The 24,706-nt window shown below is 46.5% G+C and overlaps 3 protein-coding genes and 1 long non-coding RNA gene across 9 annotated transcripts; 1 reads left to right on the top strand and 3 right to left on the bottom strand.

Moving 5' to 3' along the window:
* Positions 1 to 3,841: 3,841 nt before the first annotated feature.
* phb2a (prohibitin 2a) lies at positions 3,842 to 11,407 on the bottom strand. The gene is made up of 10 exons (XM_035633701.2): positions 11,199 to 11,407; positions 10,236 to 10,365; positions 9,008 to 9,092; positions 8,479 to 8,558; positions 8,129 to 8,313; positions 7,788 to 7,917; positions 6,991 to 7,094; positions 6,297 to 6,374; positions 5,114 to 5,190; positions 3,842 to 4,915 (listed from the first exon to the last, which is right to left on the bottom strand). The coding sequence occupies exons 1-10, from the start codon at positions 11,217 to 11,219 to the stop codon at positions 4,897 to 4,899; spliced, it is 909 nt and encodes a 302-aa protein (XP_035489594.1). The 5' UTR covers positions 11,220 to 11,407; the 3' UTR covers positions 3,842 to 4,896.
* Positions 11,408 to 12,198: 791 nt separating this feature from the next.
* LOC118310614 (CYFIP-related Rac1 interactor B) lies at positions 12,199 to 18,046 on the top strand. 2 transcript variants are annotated; one of them, XM_035633700.2, is made up of 11 exons: positions 12,199 to 12,334; positions 13,614 to 13,687; positions 13,777 to 13,898; positions 14,014 to 14,119; positions 14,395 to 14,531; positions 14,610 to 14,687; positions 15,042 to 15,158; positions 15,559 to 15,638; positions 15,936 to 16,062; positions 16,582 to 16,652; positions 16,744 to 18,046. In XM_035633700.2, the coding sequence occupies exons 2-11, from the start codon at positions 13,615 to 13,617 to the stop codon at positions 16,811 to 16,813; spliced, it is 981 nt and encodes a 326-aa protein (XP_035489593.1). In that variant the 5' UTR covers positions 12,199 to 12,334; position 13,614; the 3' UTR covers positions 16,814 to 18,046. The 2 variants fall into 2 exon arrangements, with proteins under 2 accessions (XP_035489593.1, XP_035489592.1); XM_035633699.2 differs by lacking the exon at positions 12,199 to 12,334 and adding an exon at positions 12,970 to 13,273 and having other exon boundaries at positions 13,409 to 13,687.
* On the bottom strand, positions 17,942 to 19,192 carry LOC118310616. Its single transcript, XR_004793818.2, has 2 exons — positions 19,032 to 19,192; positions 17,942 to 18,687 (listed from the first exon to the last, which is right to left on the bottom strand). It is a non-coding gene; the product is annotated as an uncharacterized LOC118310616 (long non-coding RNA).
* A 645-nt stretch (positions 19,193 to 19,837) lies between these two features.
* On the bottom strand, positions 19,838 to 24,094 carry LOC118311397 (transcriptional regulator Myc-B-like). Of its 5 annotated transcripts, none has more exons than XM_047331993.1 (3): positions 23,930 to 24,094; positions 20,738 to 21,365; positions 19,838 to 20,606 (listed from the first exon to the last, which is right to left on the bottom strand). In XM_047331993.1, exons 1-3 carry the CDS (start codon positions 23,930 to 23,932, stop codon positions 20,080 to 20,082), a joined length of 1,158 nt encoding a protein of 385 aa, XP_047187949.1. In that variant the 5' UTR covers positions 23,933 to 24,094; the 3' UTR covers positions 19,838 to 20,079. The 5 variants fall into 5 exon arrangements, with proteins under 5 accessions (XP_047187949.1, XP_047187947.1, XP_047187951.1 ...); XM_047331991.1 differs by having other exon boundaries at positions 19,838 to 20,612; positions 23,930 to 24,093; XM_047331995.1 differs by having other exon boundaries at positions 19,838 to 20,600; positions 23,930 to 24,093.
* Positions 24,095 to 24,706: the final 612 nt, after the last annotated feature.

Here is a 24,706-nt window from a genome sequence, read left to right as displayed (position 1 = left end):
AAAGTTGACATTACTAAACTGACTCAGACGGAGAACAACTAAACGTCAAAAGAAAAAGCTACGCTGCAAATTATAACGTGAACACGACGGACACAGTCAGAACGACCGGACTGATCGGACTTGATGTTAAACTAGTGAGGTTAACTGATGCTACATGGCTAATGTCGCTGAAGTAAACACTTTTGTTTTTCTATAACTGAGTAGCCGGTGAAGGCAGCTAGCGCTAGAGCTAACATACAGTCGACAGCTGGGATCAAGTAACAGAAGTCAACCGGTCGTCAACACGAGTCCAGACGCCCACAGACGTCCACAGACGTCCACAGACGTCCACAGACAACTGACGCTCGGCGACATTGGGAGAATCTGAGATGAAAGTCTGTCGCTCGAGTTGAAACGTCCTCGACTCATGGACGTGTTTTCACGTCCATTAGCATCTTTGTTTTACTTTGTATCTGATATCTGCTACAAGTAAAAACATTTTCTTTGCATTTGTTCTGAAAACCAAGTAGCACAGTTGCTAACTACTGGCTAAGTGGCCTTGTGTTATCTGACATGGTTAGCTTAGCTTTCATGCTACCAAGCAAATAAAGTTCACAGTCACTCCACTTAAAGCTCCAGTGTGTAACATTCAGAAGAACGTATTCACAGAAATGTAATATATTGTCCATAACCATGTGTTCATATAAGAGTTAAATATAGTTCCATGAGATGGAGCGACCTCCGTGTGAGTCTCCATGTTTCTACGTCCTGTTGAATACGGTTGTTGAAGGAAACAACCAGAATACGTTGCGTTCACATTGAACTTTCAGACACTGCCGGAAACAGGAAATGGAATCGGCGATGCGCCGCCATAAAGTGTCCCCTGTCGGTCGCTCAGTTGGTTGCGGTTTGACACTTTACCAGCAGATGTCGCCAGAAAATTACAAAAATGACACTGGGGCTTTAAACAAAAGCGACTTTCCATCAGCAAGTTTAAAAGGAGGTTAAATTTTTTTCAGTAAAGCAAACTAAGAAACATATTTAACGTATGTTAATTTTTTATTAGTGTTTATTGATGACGACATCCGGAGTCTCCAGTAACTTGTGACCATCAGGTGGTGAAAAAATAAAACACTGGACTCAACAGCTCAGAGAAATATTCGCTTACACTCTCACACCTCATGGAGACCGCCGTCTGCTGGTCACACACACACACAGGCACCAGTAGCACCAGCAGCATATCGCCAAGACGACCAGCCCAGATTGCCGGTCACCACAGTGTGAGGTCAGTGTTTCCATGGCGACGGAGCAGATGAACAGTATAATCCGTCCTTGTTTTTGCACCGTGGTGGAAACAGGACGGGGCGGGTGGAGAGTGTGTGTGATCTCACTCTGTTGCACCCCCAACACACACAACCACACACACACACACACACACACGGGTCTTGCAGCCGGGGATGATCGAGGTCACCGCGAGCAGGCGGCAGAGGACGAGGAAGGACAGAAACTTTGACGTCACGTGACCCTCTCCTGTCAATCACCCTCCTCTCATGATGTAAATACAGACACGTTACTGACACTCTTGAATCATAAACAAATGTTCTGAGTGTTTCTATTCCCTCACGACGGTTTCGTGACGTCAGAGGTTGGTTTTTGCAGATGAAGCTGCAGTTCCTCACATCTGCCACTAGGTGTTCGGAAAGAGTCATATTTCACGGAAATCACCTTTAAATCGGTGACGTGATTGATGAGAAAATGTCGGCGCACTTCCTGCTGGAACATAGAGACTTCATCGTCATCATCATCATCATCATTATTACAGTTTCTTGGCGCCACTGAGCAGATGCTCGTTCCTTCGTGTGAATGTGGAAAAGGTTTATTTTTCTTTTCTGCAGCCGCTGCACATCGACACCAGCTGCACATTTATCATCTGACTCCTCCCCTCCCCCTCTTCCTCCCCCTCCTCCTCCTTCCTGGCATCTTTCAAACGCGGCGGCGGCTCCTGATTGGCCGGCTGACGGGCTTGGTGTGAGGTGTGAGGGGGCGGGGAGGGGAGGGACAGCCAATCCTGTGCTCCCTCCATCTCTCAGCCTCCTCTTCTTCTTTTTAAAAAAAAAACCCTGCATGAATATTTACCCGCCCATAACCCCCCCCCCCCCCCCCCCCCCCCCCCCCCCCCCCCAAAAAAAAACCCTCTGAGATTTAAATACCCCCCCCCCCCTCCTCTTTCTTATGGAGAAGAACAGACTCTCAACATGGAGGAAGGCTTTGTGTCGCACACACAATAGACTCCTACACACACACACACACACACACACACACGCCTCCTCCCTCTCTGTGATGCAGAAGCTCTGCTCATAGCTCAGGGGCTATAAATAACTCGGCGGCCATCTTATCTTTTCTTTCCTGTTTCTTTTTTGTTTCAACCTTGTTGAGAAGACGGGGGGGGGGGAGAGACTTATATGACGAGAGTCACACCATGAGGAGAAATAAGCCTCGAGTCTCCAGCATCACCGAGCTGCAGTTCGAGGAACAAACGACTGAACAGGTAGTGATGAGTTCAGGTGATAGTGCACTGACATGACGATGAGGTTTACGGTGCTGAGCAGGTCCCCGAAGGCATCGTGGTCTCAGTCTGTGAGACTGATGATCAGATGCTTACTGTACCATCAGATCATAAGCTGCACAAACCGACAGCAGCAGGAAATGGCTGCGTCAACTTTCACCACCTGTCAATCATCACAGACGAGGTTCAGTCACGTGACCTTCGACCCTCAAACTTATGTTCAAACCTCAGAACGACACAGATGAGGAACTCACAATCTCTGTGGAAGAATTGTATCAAAAATATTCATATTGTTCCATCTCGTCTGTTCCTCAGTTCGACATTCGCTACTGTAGCATAACACGCCCCATCTCAACCTGAGCTGCATTGTGGGTAATGTACCTCCCCAAGTTCTAACCACAAATTAGAATAAAACTCAGGATAAGTCTGTTACAGTGTTATGAGAAACAATAAATGATCATTTAGACCATTATTGGTATTTTATATATTTTAATTATGTGATATTTAAAGCCCCAGTGTCATTTTTGTAATCTTGTGGCAGCATCTGGTGGTGAAGTGTCAAACCGCAACCAACTGAGCGACCAACAGGGGACACTTTATGGTGGCGCACCGCTGATTCCATTTCTGGCAGCATCTGAACATTATATATATATATATATATGTGTGAATATGTATATATATATTCAACTTCAGGACAAGTCACTTTCACGTACGATGAAACTACCATCGAGGTGAAACGTTCACTTTTAACAAACAAGATCATATTCAGGAGACAAATCGCAACACAACAGAATATAAATGATCCTGATGAGACGACGTCATGGAACACGTTTGTTCACTGACGATCTCTTCCTCTCACGGGTCATGTGACCTCTGGGTCGGTGCTGCTGTCAATAAAACATACGTGTTCTAATGATCTGAACAAAAACATCATTTACTCAGAAATAAATTCAATTAGTGCTCAAACCTGAACTCTGACCTCAAACACACATACAGAAGTGTGTGTGTGTGTGTGTGTGTGTGTGACACACACAAATACTCGCTGGCATTAAGCATCATGACTCAGCCGTGTTCATATTTAGCTGGAGGCTGAGTCGACTTTCACTCAGAAGTTTGATGTTACGAAACACACGGACGCACTGACCCCTTGACCCCGACAGAGGTCGCAGCTCCTCACCCTAAAGCGACGACACTAAGTCGAGAGTCGCTGCTTCACTTTTTCTATTTTTGGTCCCGTTTTGTTTGTAGAGAGGAAATGTGAGGATTTTTTTTACGTCTGTACAGGAAAGATGAAACTGGAGGACAAAACTATTTATTCCGATTTTTTTCATATAAATCAAAAACAAAAATCATCGACAGATCAGAAAAGCAGATGATTCTGTTCATCCAATGAGCCACGTAGAAGCTGGAAGGTTTGATTCTGTTATGTGCAAACCAACGTCCAGCTAGTCGTTTCCCTCCGTTTCCACTCTTTATGCTAAGCTACGCTAATCGGCAGCTTGCTGTAGTTCAGTGTTGTCAAACTTGCACTACATACACACACATCACATGACCTTTCACGTACACAGGTGTGACGTGTAAACAGGAAGTAAACATCTCCTCCCTTTGTCCATACAGACGCTTTTTTTTTATTTCATTACAGGTGAAGACGCTTCTCTCACATTTACTGGAGCTGATCAAAGTCGCCGATGATCCGAACCGATCGGTCGACATCAGAGAAAACGATCGACGATCTGACTCATGAAATATTTGCCGCATTTCTGTGTAAACAAAAAGCTGAGACATTTAAAGACAACATTTTTTTTTAAACTGAAACATAATCGCAGTCTCAGAGCAGAGATGTATCTCCGCCAACTGTCTGCATGGAGAGATAAGTTATTATTATGAGTTATTAATATTCGGGCCAGTGGTCGAGGGAAAAGAAGTCATGTGGTAGAAAAGGAACTTCTTCTTCATAAATGTCCAGAACTGTATTCTGGACACGAGTCCAGTTCATGTTGGATCTTTGTGATTTTGGTTTAGAGAGTTTCCTCTGGTGTTTGGTCAAGAATTAATCTCTGAGGTTGAACTCGTCTGCGATGACGCGTGGAGACAAAGCAAAAACAGGAATCAGCTTTTTTTCCCCGACACCAGAGGGAACCTTCCAAAATAAAAGCAAAGAGCTGATTTACAGTCAACAGCCACGTGACAGCAGTCGAGAGACGACGTTCCACAGACGAGACCGACTCCCGGATCAACCCAGATCCTGACGGCAGAGGGGAGACGGGAAGATTTTTATTTTCTCTGTGACAGCGGAACTGGAGGAATGATGATGACGGCGGCGGCGAACTGACGAGGAGGCGGCGGCCCTTTTACTTCTGAAACGACAAACTGAAAGAAAAACAGAGAAAAGTCCAGATTAAACACATTTACAGAAGAAGACTTGAACCATAAACTGACGTCATGTTCTCATAGTCGCCCTCTGCTGGTCAGTACACAGAATACAGGCTTCACGCACACGTCACTTCGTCTGTTCATCTGATCTTCAGACCAGAACGTGTCCACGACTTTAAAAAAAAAGTTTCTCACTTGAAGTTGTCGCTGTCCTGCAGGTTGAGCACCAGGCCGTCGGAGCTCAGGTACACTTTGTTCTGGGACTGCGCCACCTGCAGGTCGAACACATGAAACAGAGTGAGTGAGCACAGAAAAAAATTCCTCCTAGAAACCTGTAAACACAGTACATGGCCAGAAATATGTGGACACATGATCACGTACTGTTGTCAAACATCACAGACGGGTTTGACACCATCATTATCACCCTCGTCATCATCACAGCCACAAACTGAAACACAAGGTTTATTCAGATTCTTCACTTTCCAGCGGTCCTTGAACTAATCGCATGACATTGGCCTTCGTCAGTGAAAAAAACTAATCTGATTTTTAAATTGTGACATTTTATGAAAATCACTTTATTCTACATTAGAGCTGCAACAGTTAATCGATTAGTAATCGATTAATAAATGGATCGGCGACTATTTTGATGATCAATTAATCGGTTCAAGTAGTTTTTATGAAAAAAAGGAAAAATTCTCTGATTTCAGCTTCTTAAATATGAATATTTTCTGGTTTCTTTGCTCGTCTGTGACAGTGAACTGAATATATTTGGTGTGTGAACAAAACAAAACATCATCTTGGAGTTTTGGGAAACAAGATCGACATTTTATGAACCAAACAACTAATCGATTAATGGAGAAAATAATCAACATATTAATCGATAATGAAAATAATCGTTAGTTGCAGCTCTATTCTACATGTCTCTTATATTGTCTCCAAAATAAATGAGATTATATTGACAAACGTGTGAGAACGTTTCATCACGTTGAATCTACACGATAAGGAAGGAAGGACACCACAAAGTGGAGAAGGTCAAAGGTCAGAGGAGAGACCGTGCCATTCCTGTTCATGTGGCTCCACCTAGTGGACAGAACTGGACCCTGCAGCTCAACCACCTGGCTCTGATGAAGAGGACGACTCCTCAGTTAGGGTTTTCTTACTAAACAGATGAGTGGAAGGATGGAACAAAGGGGGTGGAGCCAGGAAGTGTGATCTGTCTGTAACATTGTGATTTCACAGAATAAATCACAAGAACCATCCGACACGTTCACTGAGTCTGTGACGAGATGATTTGGTGTCTGAGTTCGACTGAGTGAATCTAAAACCTGATGGACATAAAATAAATGAGAAAATAAAAAAAGGTTCGTCCTCTCTTTACCGTCTTGGCGATGTTCTGTGCCGCCCGGATCCTCCTGAGCTTCAGGTAGCCGGGGTTCTTCGTCACGGCCTCGCCCAGCTGCAAGATACGCACACGCACACGCACACAAACTGTTAGTGTGTTCACAGGAGATTACTGTTACACCCTCACGTTGGGCCTCAGGCCGAGCAGCAACAGGCCGAGCCGGTCTGAAGAAGAAGCATTACTGTTCTCACGCATGTTGACGGGCGGCGACTGTCATTAAAGTCATTGCTGAATATTCTGGTCGAGTGTTTGTTTGAGTTCACGACATGACAGGAACTTGAGACGCCCCAATGGTTATGAATCATATTAGCACACAGAGATGTGGAAGGATTAATGTAACAAAAGGTGTTATATCATGAGGAGAGAGACGAGTCGACGAGCTGCTGCCACGGAAACAAACCACGCCCACTTATTCTCTTCCTGCTGCACTGAACTGAAAGAGAAGAAACTTGTCGCTCCGCAGCAGAGATGATCAGAATCTATAAAAATCTTCTTTATATAAATATATATATATGAAAAAGAAGAGAATGAAGGAAAATAACTACTTTTAGTTATGCAGTTTGTGATGCATGTGATGTCATCAGCATCACTTCCTCCTCCGTCAGTGCTTGAACTTATCATTCATATTCAAACGTCAAGAGAACGAGTCAGAACAACTTGTTTTTCTCACCATCTTGGCAGCTTCAGCTTCTCCCTCAGCCTGGATGATTTTCTGTCTCTGGTCCTGTTTGGCCTTTTCCACATAGAACTGAGCTCTCTGTGCCTCCTGCTGGGCTGGAGAGGAACACAAACACACACACATTAGAATCTATTCAGAACCAACATGGTCGACAGTGAAGCTGGCAACTCTCCGTCCTTTGACAAATATATAAATTCTGTATTTTATGTCCAAATTACAGACATTTTTTTATTTCACTTTTGGCAGAAACAGCAGAGCGTTGCCGTGGTAACAGTGTTATAGTGTTCGGGCAGAAAACAATAATGTAACTTCACACCGGCTCCACATCCACATCAAAAGGCATAGAACCTCGTTCATCACATCAAAAACTACACTGAGAAATTATAGCTTCGATTCTCAAAACGCTTCTTAAATCAGAGTCACGCGATGGAGAGACCGATTCTTATTACGTGATGGGAGGAGAGTTGATGACAACTGATTGTTAGCTGCTCGGTAACGAAGTGTCCGCTGCAGAACCGTCATGTGAGAGGTGACGGAGAAACGATCCCGACGTGTGTTCACCAGCCGTCGTCTCCTCAGGTCGGAAACAAGTAAAAACTGACTGATGACGCCAAAAACAAAGTGGGACGTTCTTCTTCATCTGTTTGTGATGGTGATTTTCCTGCTTAAAACTCATGACAAACCTCTGAATGAAGTAGTGAGTGAACAGACGAGCAGCATTATTCTGGAACAGAACTACGGCACGAAGCCGAGTGCGTGTAGCGTATTCCAGTCTAACAGTCACGTACCGACTTGTTTGGCCTCCACAGCGGCCGTGTACTCGCGGCTGAAGCTGAGCTCGGTAATCGCAACGTCGTCCAGGATGATGTTGAAGTCTTTGGCCCGATCGAACAGCTCCCTGCGGATCATCAGAGACACCTGCCAGGGGAGTGCATATCTGTTACTATGGTGACCGCACTGGACACGCCCCCTCTGCCCCGTCACAGGTGAGCACTGAAGTAAACGAACACTTTGAAAAGACAAAACTGAGCCTCAGCAGGAAAAAAACTCTAAACAAACATATTGTATCTGCTTTTGTAAAAGCGGCCGGACGCAGCTGCTGACCGGTGCCGGCGGCGTGCGTTGGTACCTGCGCTCTCTGCGTGATGAGTTGCGAGGCGTTGAACTTGGCCACGACGCTCTTCAGCACCTCGTTGGCGATGGAGGGCAGCACACGCTCGTCGTAGTCCTTCCCCAGGTGCTGGTAGAGGTGGGGCAGGTTGGACGCCAGCGGCCGCGACAGAACTCGCAGCGAGATGTTCACCATCTGCAGGTCTGAGAGGAGAGAGGAACAGCAAGTCAGGAGCGGCAAGTCAACAGTGGGAAGTCATTCTGGAAACACGATCTGGAATATCTTGAAATAACTATCGACTGAATTTATTTTGGCGGATCTCAGATGAAATCGTGTTGAATTTCACTTCCTGCGTCTTTGAGTCTCACCTTTGCTTCCGGTGAGCGAGGAAATCTTCCTGGGTTTAGCTCGGATGTCGTAGATGATGGGATACTGGAACCAGGGAATCCTGACGACCACAACAACAACAACAACAACACAGTTATCATTCTGGAGGCGTGTCCTCCCTCCTCCCTCACTGGATCGGTGTTTGGCCTGAGCAGAGTTGAGGAATATATTCTGGAGTCTTTTGTTTCCATAACAACTCCTTTTAATGTAGAGCAGTTCAACTATTGACTGAGCCACGATAAGTTCGGAATTTTAGAAATGATTCTGACAATGATCCTTTTCATTATCAATTAATCTGTCGAATATTTTCCCAATTAATCGATTAGTTTGGTCCATAAAATGATGAAATGTCCGTTTAAAATCAGTTTCTCCATCTGCTCCATGTTGGTGGTCACTATGTGAAAACCACGGATCTGTCAGCTGCTCATTTTAACAAACATAACTATATATGTGTGGAAACTGCTCATTCAAAGTGGCGTTGCCGTGGTAAGCGCGCGTGTGAACTCCTACCGGAGGTGGAGTCCCTCGGAGAGCACCGTGTCCATCTGCATCCCCCCGATCCTGTTGAAGACGATTGCCCTCTGTCCTCCTTCGACTGCACACAGGGGAAAAGTACAGTTCTCCATCAAAGGCACATGTACAAGTACTTCAAACTGAGTAGAAGTACAAGTATTCATCAGCTTCCTGTAGTTTGAGCAATAGCAGAGGATCAGTCTTTAGATCCGTCATACAGGTTACTGTAGGATGTTCTCTGACAACAGGGCTGGATTCAGATCGTCCCTCCTGTCGTCTGCTCCTCTTTCAACTAAGTGAAAAAGGTCACGAGGTCAAAGGTGTCAAGGAAGATTCATAGGAATGATGAAAACAGAATCCACATCACTGACACTGAACTACGTCGTCATGTGACGGTGGATGTTGTTGATGCATCCGTCGTCGTGAAACAACATTTCTGAAGATGAACTACAAAAACCTCAGCGGCTCCATCAGCACGTTTCAGTGTTTTATGATTCATATGTAACAGTAACTTACATCTTGATCATATTCATACTCTTCTTATTCGTCTTCTTCTTCGGATTGAACCGTTTACATTCATTCATGGGGCGTCACATTAAATATCGCTGCCGCAATGCATTGTGGGTCTATATCTCCTACTCTCACATAGGAAGCTCCAGTGTGTCCTCTGCTAAAGGAGATAGGAAAGGAAACCTTGAAGCTCCTTTCCTAAGAACTTCATGGTGCTGAGGAAACACTGACGGGTCACTTCAAGATTTAGGAAACTTCCTATGTGAACTTGACAATTCAACTGCACCCTGGAGCTTCCTATGTGAGAGAAATAGACCCACAATTCATTGCGGCAGCGATATTTAACGTGACGCGTCATGAACGAACGTACACGATTCAATCTGAAGAAAAAGAAGAAGAGTATGAATATGATCCAGATGTCAGTTACTGTTACATATGAATCATAAAACACTGAAACATGCTGATGGAGCCGCTGAGGTTTTTGTAGTTCATCTTCAGAAATGTGTCGTTTCACCACGACAGACGATCAACAACATCCACCGTCACATGACCACGTAGTTCAGTGTCAGTGGAGTCGGATTCTCTTTTCCTAAGTCCTATGAATCCTCCTTGACACCTTTGACCTTGTGACCTTTTCCACTGAGGTCAACGAACAGTAGAGAGGAGAAGACGGTGTCGGACCAGCCACTGGAGAGTGACAGATGACTTCACGTACCTGTATACGTGGCCTCCTTCACGCCGTAAGCCAGAGCTCCGGCGCCGATCAGCAGTTTGACACCGACTCCCGCTCCTCGAGGTCCTGCCGACATCCTGCCTGCGATCTGCCGCAGCAGCTGCAGAAAACCCTGCGACACACACACACACACACACACACACACACACACACACACACACACACACACACACACACACACACACACACACACACACACACACACACACACACACACGTGAGCCTTGGCAGTGAAGACACTGACCGACCTTCACGCTGGACTGGTTAAGATCTACTGTTTTTTACGTTTTTGTGGCCCAAAAGCAATTTACCACCTAGTAGGACACAGTAGATTATCTGTCTTCATTCTGTGAGCTTAAACATTGAATTCGGCTTACAGTTAGTCTGGGACAGTATGATAATATTACATCTGTTCGGCCTTTAGTGTCCGCAGGTCAACCACTGTGCACAGGAGCAGGTGCAGGAGCAGCCCTTTGCATGAACATGTTGTTGTTGATGCAGGAGACGACGACGCCGAACCGAAGAGGAGCATCTCAAAATGTCGGACAGCTTTTGAAACAATACGTTTTTAAGGCGTAAACACAAAGCGTCAGCTGATGAATATTAACTTGTGAGATTTTCATATGGAACCTGGTGTCTCTGGCTCACGAGGCCGCACGGAACTGAGACAAACTTTATATACATATATATATATATATATATATATGTATATATATACATGTGTGAGGAGCAGTGCCACTTGTCTGGATGTGGAGCTGCTGCCTGTCACTCACCTCACGTCGTGCTAACGGTCGCTAGCTTACATCTGACTCACGTGCGTCAGACGCGGTCGATTGTTTTTAAATCGCTCAGAAAGCAAATGGCGGGAAACAGCTGACGCGAGCTGAAGTTATAAACACGAGACCGGTCGTGAGTTCACCGGGGACCGAACACAGAGACACTTACACCGGGATCTTTACTCGCCATGCTCGTCTTCTCTCTCCGCTGCGGACTGAACCTCGGTGAAGGTCACGGGTGATGACGCACTTCCTGTGAGCGCGGGGGCACATGGGAAATGTAGGATTTTCACAGGCGGGTTTTTGTTTGTGGCGAAGAAGAAGAAGAAGAAGAAGAAGAAGAAGAAGAAAACAAGGAGAGAACAAAAGAAGAGAAGAAGAAGAGACCGAGGTTAAGATCAAAATACAGGAAGTGATCTGAAGCTTCATTCATCAATATGACGACCTTCTTCTCTTCATTCCTCCAATCCTTGTCTTTCCTTGATCCTCTCCATCTTCACCCCTTTACTCCCCCCTCTCCCCCAGGAGGGAGAGATCATCTTTCACTCTGTTTTTATGACCTGATTCAACACCGCTACCTCCCCCCAGGAGGTAGCGGTGTTGCCCGTCCTGTGCACCAGGGGGCAGCACCTCTCTGGTTATATTTGTGTTCACTCTCATCTCATCGTTGTTCTGTGTCACATCTTTACCAACTATAAAGACAAACTAATCTCCAGAGGATGACGTCAGGATTTTTGATTTAAAGACATTTGGCCCAAATCTATGAATCAAGATCACGATACACAAAGTAACAGCTGTGACTTCAGGATTATTATTATTATTATTATTTTTGGATATTCAGGTCAAATATGTGAGTTTATAAATTCTAGATGATAAAAACAAACTGTGACATATCTCTGACTGTTTGGGTGAAGAGACCACAACTTCACTGATCATCACGTGACACGTGGGTCCAGATGAAGAGAAGCAGTCTTTAAATCTCATGACAAGTCAAAATCAAGGATTCTTTTAAATTACATCATTTTGAATATGATGTAATTTATCTGAATCTCTTAATCATTAAAGCAAACTCTTAACTTCCGTTAAAGTTCCAGTCGACTGTTGCCTGCGTCGCGGCTCGCTGATTGGCTCATGGCTCAGTTCCTCCTGAGGAAATCACTCCTTTTATAGTTAACGCGGCGACGCGCGGCACGTTTCCGGGTTCACACTCGCGCAGCATGTAGAGGAGGCGGACCGGCAGACACCTGGACCTGCGGCGGACACGCACCGCATCGACCCGCACACCTCGACCCGCGACCAGTGAAGGTGAGTGGGTGGGGGGGCGAGGAGGAGGAGGAGGGGGAGGAAGAGGAGGAGGAGGAGGGAGGGAAGGAAGAGGAGGAGGAGGAAGAGGAGGGAGGGAAGGAAGAGGAGGAGGAGGAAGAGGAGGAGGGGGAGGAAGAGGAGGAGGAGGGAGGGAAGGAAGAGGAGGAGGAAGAGGAGGAGGGGGAGGAAGAGGAGGAGGAGGGGGAGGAAGAGGAGGAGGAGGGAGGGAAGGAAGAGGAGGAGGAAGAGGAGGAGGGGGAGGAAGAGGAGGAGGAGGGAGGGAAGGAAGAGGAGGAGGAGGGGGAGGAAGAGGAGGAGGAGGAGGGGGAGGAGGGAGGTAGGAGGAGGAAGAGGAGGAGGAGGAGGGGGAGGAAGAAGAGGAGGAGGATGAGGAGGAGGAAGAGGAGGAGGAGGGGGGATCGGGTCTCTGGGTGGATCCGGGTCTCAGGTCAGACATGTTGGGTCCTGCACCAGGAACCAAAGCAGCAGTAAGATGATCACTGAGTCCAGCTGCTGCAGATGTTTCCTCAGGTGTGTGATGCTCCGTGTGCAGCAGCTGCAGGACACTGGACGGAGGTGACGTCACATGTGACAGATCATAACTAGCATCACCACAGATCACAGGATCACAGTCACAGAGGCACGGTGGCCCCGGGCTGCAGGTCACAAACACAACTGATCCAGAAGAACGTGTTGCGTTCAGTTTGACCTTGAGTTCTGTGTTGTGCACTTCAGGGCCACCGCACAGCGCGTCGGACTCCTGCACCATGTTCAGTCGGCAGCCGTGTTTAAGTGACTTTACGTCCTGTGGCGTCCGGGCTGCTGCTGATTGGACAGTTTCACTGTGATCAGGAAATAAAAGACTACACGAGAAGAGTCTCCAGTCAAATGTGATGAAAACAACCGGACGCACTTCTACGAACCTGCGCAAGTCTGTTGGTCAGAAAACTGCAGAGGAGTGAAACTCAAAGTTCAACTGACTCAACTCAAATCTGTGATGAAAAGATGATCTGTGTCGTCGGCAGCCGAAGATAACAGAAGAAACTCTGCTTTACTTCCTCTCTTTAAATTTAGACAAAACTTTCAGCGGCTTCATCACTTCCTCTTTCGACTGTTACAACCAGACGCTGCTGCTGCTTCAGTCGGCGGCTCGGCGGAGCTCCGCTCGGTGTTTATCAGCGGGACGTTCTAAAACACTCGACGCGAAAAGGTCACGTCGTCGTCTTCTTCTGAAAATGTCCCGGTTCTAAAGTGAGGGTGTGTCACTGTGTGTTGGCAGCATGGGGAACCTGATCAAAGTGTTGACCAGGGACATCGACAACAACGGGGGAAACTTCTTCCTGGATTTTGAGAGTGAGACACACACACACACACACACACACACACACACACAGATCAGAGGCATCACGACCTCTGACCCTGGCCCATCCGTCTCTTTTCAGATGCTCAGCCCTCGCAGTCGGAGACGGCGGTGTGGGAGGAGGTGAACCAGGTGCTGACGGAGGCCCGGGTGATTCTGGACGACCTGCAGACGTACCGAGGAGCGGGAGAGGAGATCCGACAGGTGACAGTCCTGACACCTTCGAACACCTGAGACCAGGTCCAAGTGAACGTCTAGTGAGGTCAAGGACGTGGATACAGGAAACGTGTGTGTAATGTGTGTGTGTGTGTGTGTTCAGGCCATCCAGAGTCCAGGCGTGGAGCGCGTGCAGGAGAAGGCCTGGTCGTCCGTCGTCCCTCTGGTCGCTAAACTCAAAACCTTCTACGAGTTCTCCCAGAAACTCGGTGAGACCCTGAATGCATCGCGACACTGTGATGAAGTGACAGACGAATGAGTTTAGATATTAATCTTCCAACATTCCAATGGTATATGTGAACATGAAGATCTGTCCTGAACCTCACACAAGAAGCATCTGAATTATACGTCTTGATCTGCAGCTGCAGCCTGGTGTTGTTTCATTATATTGATAATTATATATCATTAGATACTTTAGCTATTACATATATTTTATATTCAGTCGCTGATCGTGTGTGTGTGTGTGTGTGTGTGTGTGTCTCAGAGTCCAGTCTGCTGCGGCTGCTCGTCGTCCTCACCTGCTCCGGATCGACTCCCACTCAGCACTTGGAGCAGAAACAGGCTCTGGCTCGTCAGTTTGCCCACATCCTGCACTTCACCCTGCGCTTCGACGAGCTCAAGGTGTGTAACACACACACACACACACACACACACACACAGATGGACAAACACACACACTCTCTGTTGTCTTTGTTTCAGATGACCAACCCCGCCATCCAGAACGACTTCAGCTACTATCGCCGAACCATCAGCCGCATGCGGATCAACAACCTGTCGGTGAGAGACACACAAAGGGTCAAGGGTCAAGGGTCAAGGGTCAGCTTCACTGTCGTCAACAACAACAACAACAACAACAATACACACACATGTACATATGTAATATTACAGACATATTACATCAGAATAGAATTAAAAAACACAATGACACTTCTACATTTTTTTAGGAAACCTCTTACGTCTCTTATCTGTGGTTGTATATATATATAAACATATATATATATATATAAACATATATATATATATATAAACATATATATATATATATAAACATATATATATATATATAAAGGTTTTTGACAAAAGTTGTTGTTTAAGTCCTTTGACCATTTGTTTCCATGGTTGCTCTTTCAGGGCGACGCAGGCAGCGAGGTCAACAACGAGCTGGCCAATCGGATGTCTCTGTTCTACGCCAGCTCCACGCCGATGCTGAAGACGCTGAGCGACGCCACGTCGAAGTTCGTCTCAGACGTGAGTCCATACGTCCACATTTCATATAATGTTAGTTTCCACACGCTTTCGTCTGATTCGTTCATTCTGTTTACTACAGAGTTAATATTGATATTCATAATGCAGGTGTGATGAACATGTTGGCCTGTAGGTGTCAGCAGCGGGACTGCTCACTGCTGGTTGGGTGTTTTCATGAAGGAGCAGCAGGGGGCGCCTTCCCTCACCTTCTTCTGCATCTTTCTGTATAATAAGCACTGATAATAATGCATATTCATATTTTCACCCTGTGCGGTTCTGTTACTTGATGAATGTGTGTTAGATAAATCTCACACTGTGATGTGTGTGTGTGTGTGTGTGTGTGAGTGAGTGAACTATGCGACGCTCAGCGAGCAGCTGATGAAACTTTATTGTTCTGCTGCAGAATCCCGATGTCCCGATCGAGAACACGACCGACTGTCTGAGCACGATGGCCTGTGTGTGTAAAGTGATGCTGGAAACACCGTGAGTCCCAAACTTGATCCTGAACGCATCGCCGGCAACACCCTGCCCACACCCTGACTCTTTGCGTGCGTGTATATGTGTGTGTGGGCGTGTGTGTGTGCGTGTGTGTGCGTGTGTGTGTGCGTGCGTGTGCGTGCGTGTGTGTGCGTGCGTGTGTGTGTGGGCGTGTGTGTGTGTGCGTGTGTGCGTGCGTGTGCGTGTGTGTGTGTGTGTGGGCGTGTGTGTGTGGGCGTGTGTGCGCGTGTGTGCGCGTGTGTGCGCGTGTGTGCGTGTGTGTGTGTGTGTGTGCCTGTGCAGGGAGTATCGCAGTCGTTTCACCAGTGAGGAGACGGTGTTGTTCTGCCTCCGTGTGATGGTCGGCGTCATCATCCTGTACGACCACGTTCACCCGGCCGGAGCCTTCGTCAAGACGTCCAACATAGACGTACGTTATTGACACACGCACACACACACACACACACAAACACATGCAAACACGCACACACTCAGAACACACGGGACTCGTGTCCACATTCTTTAATCGCTGTGAACGTGTCGAAGCTCCGCCCCCTCATCTGACGACTACGGCTTCATGGTGCGTCACGTTAAATATCGCTGCCGCAATGCATTGTGGATCTATTTCTCCTTTCCTCTTACATAGGAAGCTCCAGTGTGTCCTCTGCTGAAGGAGAGAGGAAAGGAAGCGTTGAAGCTCCTTTCCTAAGCACTTAGAGAATCTGATCATCATCATGGTGCTGAGGAAACACTTCAGGTCACTTCAGGATTTAGGAAACTTCCTGAGCAGATTTGACAATTCGACCGCCCCCAGTGTGAACTGTGGAACCTCTGGCCTGTCGCCGATGCATCGTGGTTCCACGCAGACCGGATCAGGTCGGACCTTCCCCTCGTCTCCTCTGGACTCTGAGTCTTGTTCTAACATCTGGTTCTCTTGTGTGTTGTTCAGATGAAAGGCTGCATCAGAGTTCTGAAGGAGCAGCCGCCCAGCGGCGTGGAGGGACTCCTCAACGCCCTCAGGTCTGTACACCTCCACCTGTAATTATCATATCAAAGTTATTGCCGTAGTGTCGGAGACGGTGACTTGTATCGGTGACGTCGCCCCCTGCAGGTACACGACCAAGCATCTGAACGACGAGGCTACCTCCAAGCAAATCAGAAGCATGCTGCAGACAAACTAACTCCACGCTGCCGCTCCAGGGTTTCGTCCAAAATTTCAAAAAGAACTACTGAACAAAACTTAAGCTAGTATTTCCCTGTTTTTATTTTATTTTTGTATTTTTTTACTCTTTTTTGTAAAAAAAAAAGTGGAGTGAACATCACGTCAACAACAGCTATGATGCGTCAATCAATGAGACGATTGGTTTCTTATTACCATTATCAGAACAGTTGACTGTTTTTTTTCTGTCCTTTTCCCGCCAGCAGCTGAGACCCGTCAGTTCTCAGGGATTCAGACACGTTGTAATGCCGGACTCTCCCACGGCACGACCGATCGTCCGACCGATCAAAGCCTTGTGGGTGTAATTCAGAATTCAAGAAAAATCGATAGATGCAGACTATATATGTATATATATATATGTTATGTCAGAATCCATGGATGTGATTATAGTATAAAATCACCGTTAATATACATTCAAATGCTCTTCAGCCTCTTGTGGTCAAAATTAGCATTACAACAACAACCGAGGGAAGAAGGAGAACATCAGGAACGACCGCGGACGTTCTGCTCCAGTGAAAAGAAACGGATCCTGAAAACTGAAAACGCGTTTGTCCGTCAGCTCGTCGTTTTCTCCCGATGTGACGTGAACGCAGCGTTGGCAGATGTGTTAGCCGCCGCGTCGTGACAGATAAACACGTCGTTTGTCACGAAGGAATCCCAACACACGGTGTTCAGTAACATCAACGCTGCCTGATGATCCTTCCTTTTCTCCGAACCTTCCTGCATTATAAAAAGTAATCGACTGATGTTTGTCTGCACATCAAGTGTTAATAATGAATTCAGCAAAAATCTTTTTTCATTTTCACTTCAAACAAATTAAGCAAATATAATTCAGGGCTGGCGTTGCCGCTCACTGTCTCCACGGCAACATTTGACTTCCTGGTCCCATTCAAAGTTTCTCTTCACACGAGTGAAGTTTTGAACGGGACATTTGAGAAAAACACTCCAACACTGTAACAAACATGCTAACTGCTAGCATGCAGCTAGCAGAAGGAGCAGCACGGTGATGAGGACGACGCGGTACTGATGATGATGATGATGATGATGATGGTGATGATGACTGGAATCTATTACAAGCTTTGTGATTTTATTTTGTCTTGTATGTTGTCACCGCAGCTCCAGAGATCCTGTGGCATTATGATACATTTTTTCAGGATGTATGTGTCGGCCAAATAAAGTCTTTTAACATTTTTAAGAAAAGTCTTTGTTTGTTGTGGAGTGAGGAGACGAACAGTTGTACATGTTCGAGAATATTTAATGAAGAGCCACAAATGTTCACTGTAAAACCACCAAAAAGCATATTTGAATAATAATAATTACACTGAGATGAACTATGTAGGAAATGTTTAAAAATTATGAGTCACAAAGGCAAAAGCAGGCGACAGCTACGCTAATTGTCAACTAGGTCACTTCAGACCACAGAGTTTAAATAGAGATGGACGACGAGTCGGCTCCTCTAAAGTGAAGCCAGATCATCCTGATCGCCCCCTGGTGTCTGGCTGCAGTATTAGGTCATAAGCCCCGCCCCCTCCAGGTTAGCAGATGGGACATGGACCAAAGTCAAAAATCATAGTAGACATTAAAGTCACAGTGTGTTATATTTAGAGGAACTTATTCACAGAAGTTGAATATATTGTCCATGACTCTGTTCATAAGAGTTAAATATAGTTCCATGAGGTGGACCGACCTCCGTGTGAGTCTCCATGTTTCTAAGTCGTGTCTCAGTTGGTTGCAGTTTTTTCAACTTCACCACCTCATGTGAGGTCGTTCTTCTCACACAGTGACGACCTGTTGGTTAACACGTGGATCTGTGTGATCGGAGGACTTCTCACTGGGCTGCACAGGAAAACATTTTTTTCTCTTTGAGACATTTTTACGAGTTACATTCTCTTTGGTGACATACACTCGTTGGGCCGGCAGCATCGAGGGTCTCGCTCAGGACCCAGGAAGCTCCACGGCCTCAGACGCGTCTCAGAGTCGAGAGGAAAACCAGAAAACAGATGGTTGTTTTTACAGTTGTGTTAGTGTCACGTCACACACACACACACACACACACACACACACACACACACACACACACACACACACACACACACACACACACACACACACACACACACACACACACACACACACACACACACACACACACACACACACACACACACACACACACACACCTGATGCCCATAAAAGGAGTTTCCTTCCTCGCAGTCGAAGGGAAAAACACCAGTGAAGCAGGAAACCTCTCCTCTCTGTTCGACTGATAACGACGCTCGGCATTGTGGGTAAAAACCAGAGGACACGTGATCAGCTCAGCGGGGTTCGAGCCACCAGGTCTGGTGAACCTGACACACACACACACACACACTTCACTCAAGTGAAACTATGACACCATATGTAAACTTGTGTACTTTTTGTGAATACATTCAACATGTGTGACTACAAATGGAAATATGCCTGAACAGTTAATGGCAGATAGAATGTTAAAGAATAAGAATAAATAAATGAAGAATAAAATTATATCTACACACGATCGGTAGGAGTATATGAATTAGATGTGTATTTATAGGTAAAGTATGTTAATATGTTGAAAATGTCTTCACACACATTGTTAATTATATGAGTCAATGAATAACAGATTCATGAATAAGAATGTGTTCACGTTGGATGCCTGACGAGGTCCTGATACGTGAAATAATAAAGTAATACACAGGAAAGCTCTTATGAAAACATTAATTTTCTACATATATGAATATGGTATATTGTATTGTAGGCTGATACGTTACCAGAAATTAAGCTATATTTCCTAACCCTTAATAGTGAGGAAGATTTAATACATATAAAAAAAAACTATGAAAATAAACAATTTACAAATAAGGAGAATAATAACTAAAAAGAAGTAACTTAACTTCATAAAACAAAAAATATTCAGTCATGAATCATCAGCAGCTGAAGTTATGACATGTTCAGGAACCACTCAGCATTTTGTACAAAACTTTTTTTATTCATACTAATAAAAAAGGTGCAAAGTTGTAGATAAAAAATGGAATAAATACAAACAAAGTCAGTGAATCCTGGTCTCTGTTGTTCTTCGTCTTGTTCTTGATGTGAGATTGTGGACGTCTGTTTCGTTGCAGCTCCGGTGGTCATATATATTAATAAACTAATATTTAACTGTTGGATGTTCAACGTTGAAAATGTGACATAAACATTATAATCAGACGGTTAACGTAAAGTCCTGAGCTGCTCCAGTCTGCGTTTCGTCGCTCTGCTCCTCTTCCTCAGCTCCTCCTTCACCGTCCGCAGCCGCCGCTCCTCCTCTCGTAGCTCGCCGACGAACGACGTCGCCCTCTTCAGGATCGCCACCTTGGCCGTTTTCTCGTTGTTGGCCACCGCTGGGATTTCGTCCCTCAGAGCGGCGAAGCTCATCTTCAGCTCGTTGCGTCGCTGCCTCTCCAGCACGTTGTGAGTCGTGCGTCTGTCGTCGTCGTCGTCGTCTTCTTCTTCTTCGCCCTCCGACCGCGGACTCCAGCACCTGCGGCGGCCGCTCGCGCAGGTGAACTCCGACCTGGGCCGCTTCCCAGCGGACTGAGCCGAGGGCTGCGGGGCGGCGGCGTAGTTGTGCTGGTCGACGTTAACGTGGCAGCGTTTCAGGACGAGCGGGGAGGAGGTCGACCGCCGTGACACCTTCCGCCTGTCGACCGTCACCACGTCGATCTCTTCATCCTCATCTCCTCCTCCTCCTCCTCCTCCTCCTCCTCGGGAAAGATAAGAAACATTCCAGTGTGAAATGCTGCCCCCACTGGCCCAACAGTTACCAACACATTTAATAATACTTTATTACAGCATTAAGGAAGTGTCTTTTTAAAAGCTTGCTGCCCACCTGAATCACGGTCACTGCTGCTGAGTGGCGGCGAGTCCAGACACAGCTCTGATCCCGCCTCCTTCGCCGCTCCGTCACCGCTCCTCCCGCTCAGGGCGGAGTGCGGAAACACGGCGGACGGGTCGACACAGTCTGTGGCTGCTTTGTCCTGCAGGTTCACCTGAGCCCCGCCCACCGGCCCAGCAGCTGCTCCGTCTGTCGTAGCGTTGTTGTTGTTGTTGTTGTTGTTGTTGTTGTTGGCGGTGGACGAGTCCCGGCGGGACCGGAGCAGGGCCAGCCTCAAGGACACCACCTTCTCCAGCTTGGTGGCAGCGGCGAAGCTGCTGCTCCACATGCAGTCCTGAATGATGAAGGACTGGAGGAAGGCTGCCGACGGGCTGCGACCCTCGTCCAGCAGGTCGGACAGCGGGACGCCAGACGGGGGCGGGGGCGGCCTCCTGCTGGGGGAGAGGGGCGGCGTCGGCAGCAGCTCGAACTTCTTCCAGATGTCCTCACCGGGGCCCAGGAGGAGCTGGCTACAAGGGGGAGGGTAGAAGTCCTCCTCCTCGCCGTCCAAGAAGTACGGCTGGACCGCGTCGTAGTCATAATCGTAGTTGGTGCTGGTCAACACCTGCGTCATCGCGGTCGCCTGAAGGAGAACCAACGCAAGGTTCAGTTTTACTTTAACTATCGTAATAACACTACTGATCACTAAAAGGTGAGAACATTTAACATAAGATAATTAGACATTAACCGAAATAATCCTGAGGAGAAAACGTTCATAAACACAAAACCACACTGGCTCTGGCTCGGAGAGACGGTCGCACCAAGCTGCGTTCAAGAGTCGGGTAGTTTAACGTAGTTTACATGCAAAGTCTTGATCACTGAGGCAGAACTTGAACTGGTTTAATTAAAGAAGTGAGAGTGTAACCGGTGCAATAAGGATTATGACCTGTACTGGGAGTTATTAAAGAATGTGGCTCTAGAAAAATGTCATTGTGCTGCCAAGGTCCGTCCAGAAAGAAGTCACAAAACTTTGTTCAAGAAACAGGCGTTTTCAGGTTGAGCAGATATGACTCGAACACAAAGATCCATCACCGACGGACGTAGAGCGGCAACAGTTATTCGATCAGTAATCAACTACTAAATTAATCACCAACTATTTAAATAATCAATTAATCAGTTCTAGTTTTTATGGAAAAAAAGTCATAATTCTCTGATTTCAGCTTCTTAAATGTGAATATCTTCTGGTTTCTTTGCTCCTCTGTGGATAAAACATCATGCTGAGGTTTGTGTAAACACGATCAACCGTCGACAGATTAATCTATAGTGAAATATCTCGTTGCAGCTCTAGATGGTCGACTCACTAAAGCCCATAGGAGGAAAACTTGGTCTAATAAGTCTCTTTTCTCAGTTTGTTGCAGATGAACAGAAACAACATGAAAAGAAAAACTGTTTCCGGGGCACGAGGTCGAGCTGACAGACACAAGGTGAGCAGTGAGTGACAGGTGGGGGTCGAGCTGACAGACACGAGGTGAGCAGTGAGTGACAGGTGGGGGTCGAGCTCCCCAGAGGCTCGAGTGACGGATCGTGTTGGGGACGTGCAGGTGTCACACTCCGCAGGTCCGTGATGACGAGGCGGTGATCGGTTCAACGAGTACCTCAGCAAAAACATTCGTTTAAAGAAAACGACCACGTGTCACTGAGAAACCACGTGTTCGAGTCCAACAGTGCGAGGCTCGAACACGTGGTCCACAGGTGAACAGCTGCTCTGCGGACCGAGCCGGCCTCCGCCAATAACACGTGACTCCGTCTTGAAACGACGACACCGGCCGGTTACTTCCGGTGATCGACACGCGGACGGTAACCACGGCGACCGGGAGGCTCGGCCGTCACCTCGGAGGAAAGTTACAGGAGGAAAAGTGTCGTAAAGAGGAGCCGGTCACTGTCGTGAAGAGGAGCCGGTCACTGGTGTAAAGAGGAGCCGGTCACTGTCGTGAAGAGGAGCCGGTCACTGTCGTAAAGAGGAGCCGGTCACTGTCGTAAAGAGGAGCCGGTCACTGGTGTAAAGAGGAGCCGGTCACTGTCGTAAAGAGGAGCCGGTCACTGTCGTGAAGAAGAGCCGGTCACTGTCGTAAAGAGGAGCCGGTCACCGCCCGTTCCATCTCACCGTTATCTCTCCCAGAAGAGAACTCCAGTCAGATCCAAGTGCGTGAGGCCGATGACGTCCGGATGACGTCCTCCTCGCGTCGATGATCGGTCAGGTGACCTGTTGTCGACCGGTCACAGCAGGTATCGATCCCGCAGCGCGCCGCTCTGAAGTCTCTGCGTGATTCACCGCAAACAGCTGCTCGCCGCACTTTAAATACTCAGACTCCTCCCCCTTTCCCCCTTCGTCATCCGCACATTTCGCGCCAAATAACTTACTACGTAGAAAAACTAAAAAGAAACGCTCGTCAGCTCGTGACCGCGGGAGAAGTTCACGTCGACCGTTTTCACGACGGACATTTTTCAAACGGGACCAAAGTTCAGTGATTAAACCGCAGCACGCGGACGTTGAACGTGAGAACTACTTGACTCCGCGGAGGGACGCGAGGATGTGCTCAGTGCTGACCGGAAGTGATGCGCACGCACAAGGTTCCGGGAATTCAGCTCTTATTATTCATTCAGTGAGCGCGTCATCAAATCAATAAGTTATAACCATATATATATATATATATATATATATATATATATATATATATACATATATATAGACACAAGTTATAACATTAGGAAATATATAAACAAAATAAAGACTATAAAGAGAAGGAGTGAAATGATACACTCCTTCTAAATGAAATAACAAAACAATATAACAACAGAGAATGAAAGAGAAAATATCAAATGAAATGAAAAACAATATAAAAAGATCAAGGAGAAAATTTGTTCATAAAAAATAACAACAAAAAATTAATGAATTAAAAAATATAAATCACGAAAAAAATAATCAGTGAAAAATTAAATGAGTGAAAAAGGAATCAATTTGTAAATGCTTTAAAATAAACCTGAATAAAATTATATTTATTTAAGTTTTAAAAAGTAGAGAAGGGAAAGAAACCTATGAAATAATAATAATTGAATGCATCAGTTAATAATTAAAAATCACGTCTCTTCCTCGGACTGTACGTCTGTGACAATCTTACAGATGATGATAATGGATCAATAAATCACCATAAGGCCCTCAGTTTGTCAGTACAGAGGAGCAGCTGATCCACATCCAGCAGCACAGACGCAGCACAGACACTGACGTCAGCACACCGGCAGGTCGGTGGTTCGATCCCCTGGATGTCCATGAATGTGACGCTGACCAGCAGATGCGTGAACGTGACTCGTTCTGTTCTTAGTTCAATGATGAATTTGGAAAATATTCAATGAGTATTCAGTCGGATTACGTCATCTTTCCATCAGCCAATCGGTGTGTCCGCTCTCCATCTTTTGACAGCCAATCACCCTGTCCAAAAAGTCGGCGCAGCCGCAGAAGCGCTATTCACCGTTTTATAGCGTCTGACTGACAGATGGACAGACTCATCGCGCCCTCTGGCGGAGTTAAGTGTGAATTGTCCTCCGTGTGCGTCCACCGCCCTTCGATAGCGACTGTAGCGGCCTCATGCTAGAATCCTTAAGTCCCCGGTTCGAATCCGGCTCGAAGGAGCAGCGTTTTGAATAATAATAATTAAAAAAAACATGAAAAAAACAGCTGAATTTCTCTGTGGAAGCGAGATCACTGTTACTCTGCCGCCCTCTAGCGGCTGCAGCGACACAGTGTCTGTCACACCACTAACAGAAAAACAAAAGGTTGTTACAGTAAAAACTTCTTCTGGAGTAAAAACACTTGAAATCCCATGACTGAGTCCGGTTCTGCTCCAGAGTCCGGTTCTGCTCCAGAGTCCAGTTCTGCTCCAGAGTCCGGTTCTGCTCCAGAGTCCAGTTCTGCTCCAGAGTCCAGTT

Source organism: Scophthalmus maximus, chromosome 5 (assembly GCF_022379125.1).
Source record: "Scophthalmus maximus strain ysfricsl-2021 chromosome 5, ASM2237912v1, whole genome shotgun sequence".
Taxonomy (NCBI): Eukaryota; Metazoa; Chordata; class Actinopteri; order Pleuronectiformes; family Scophthalmidae; genus Scophthalmus; species Scophthalmus maximus.
This window is presented reverse-complemented; position numbering and strand designations above follow the sequence as displayed.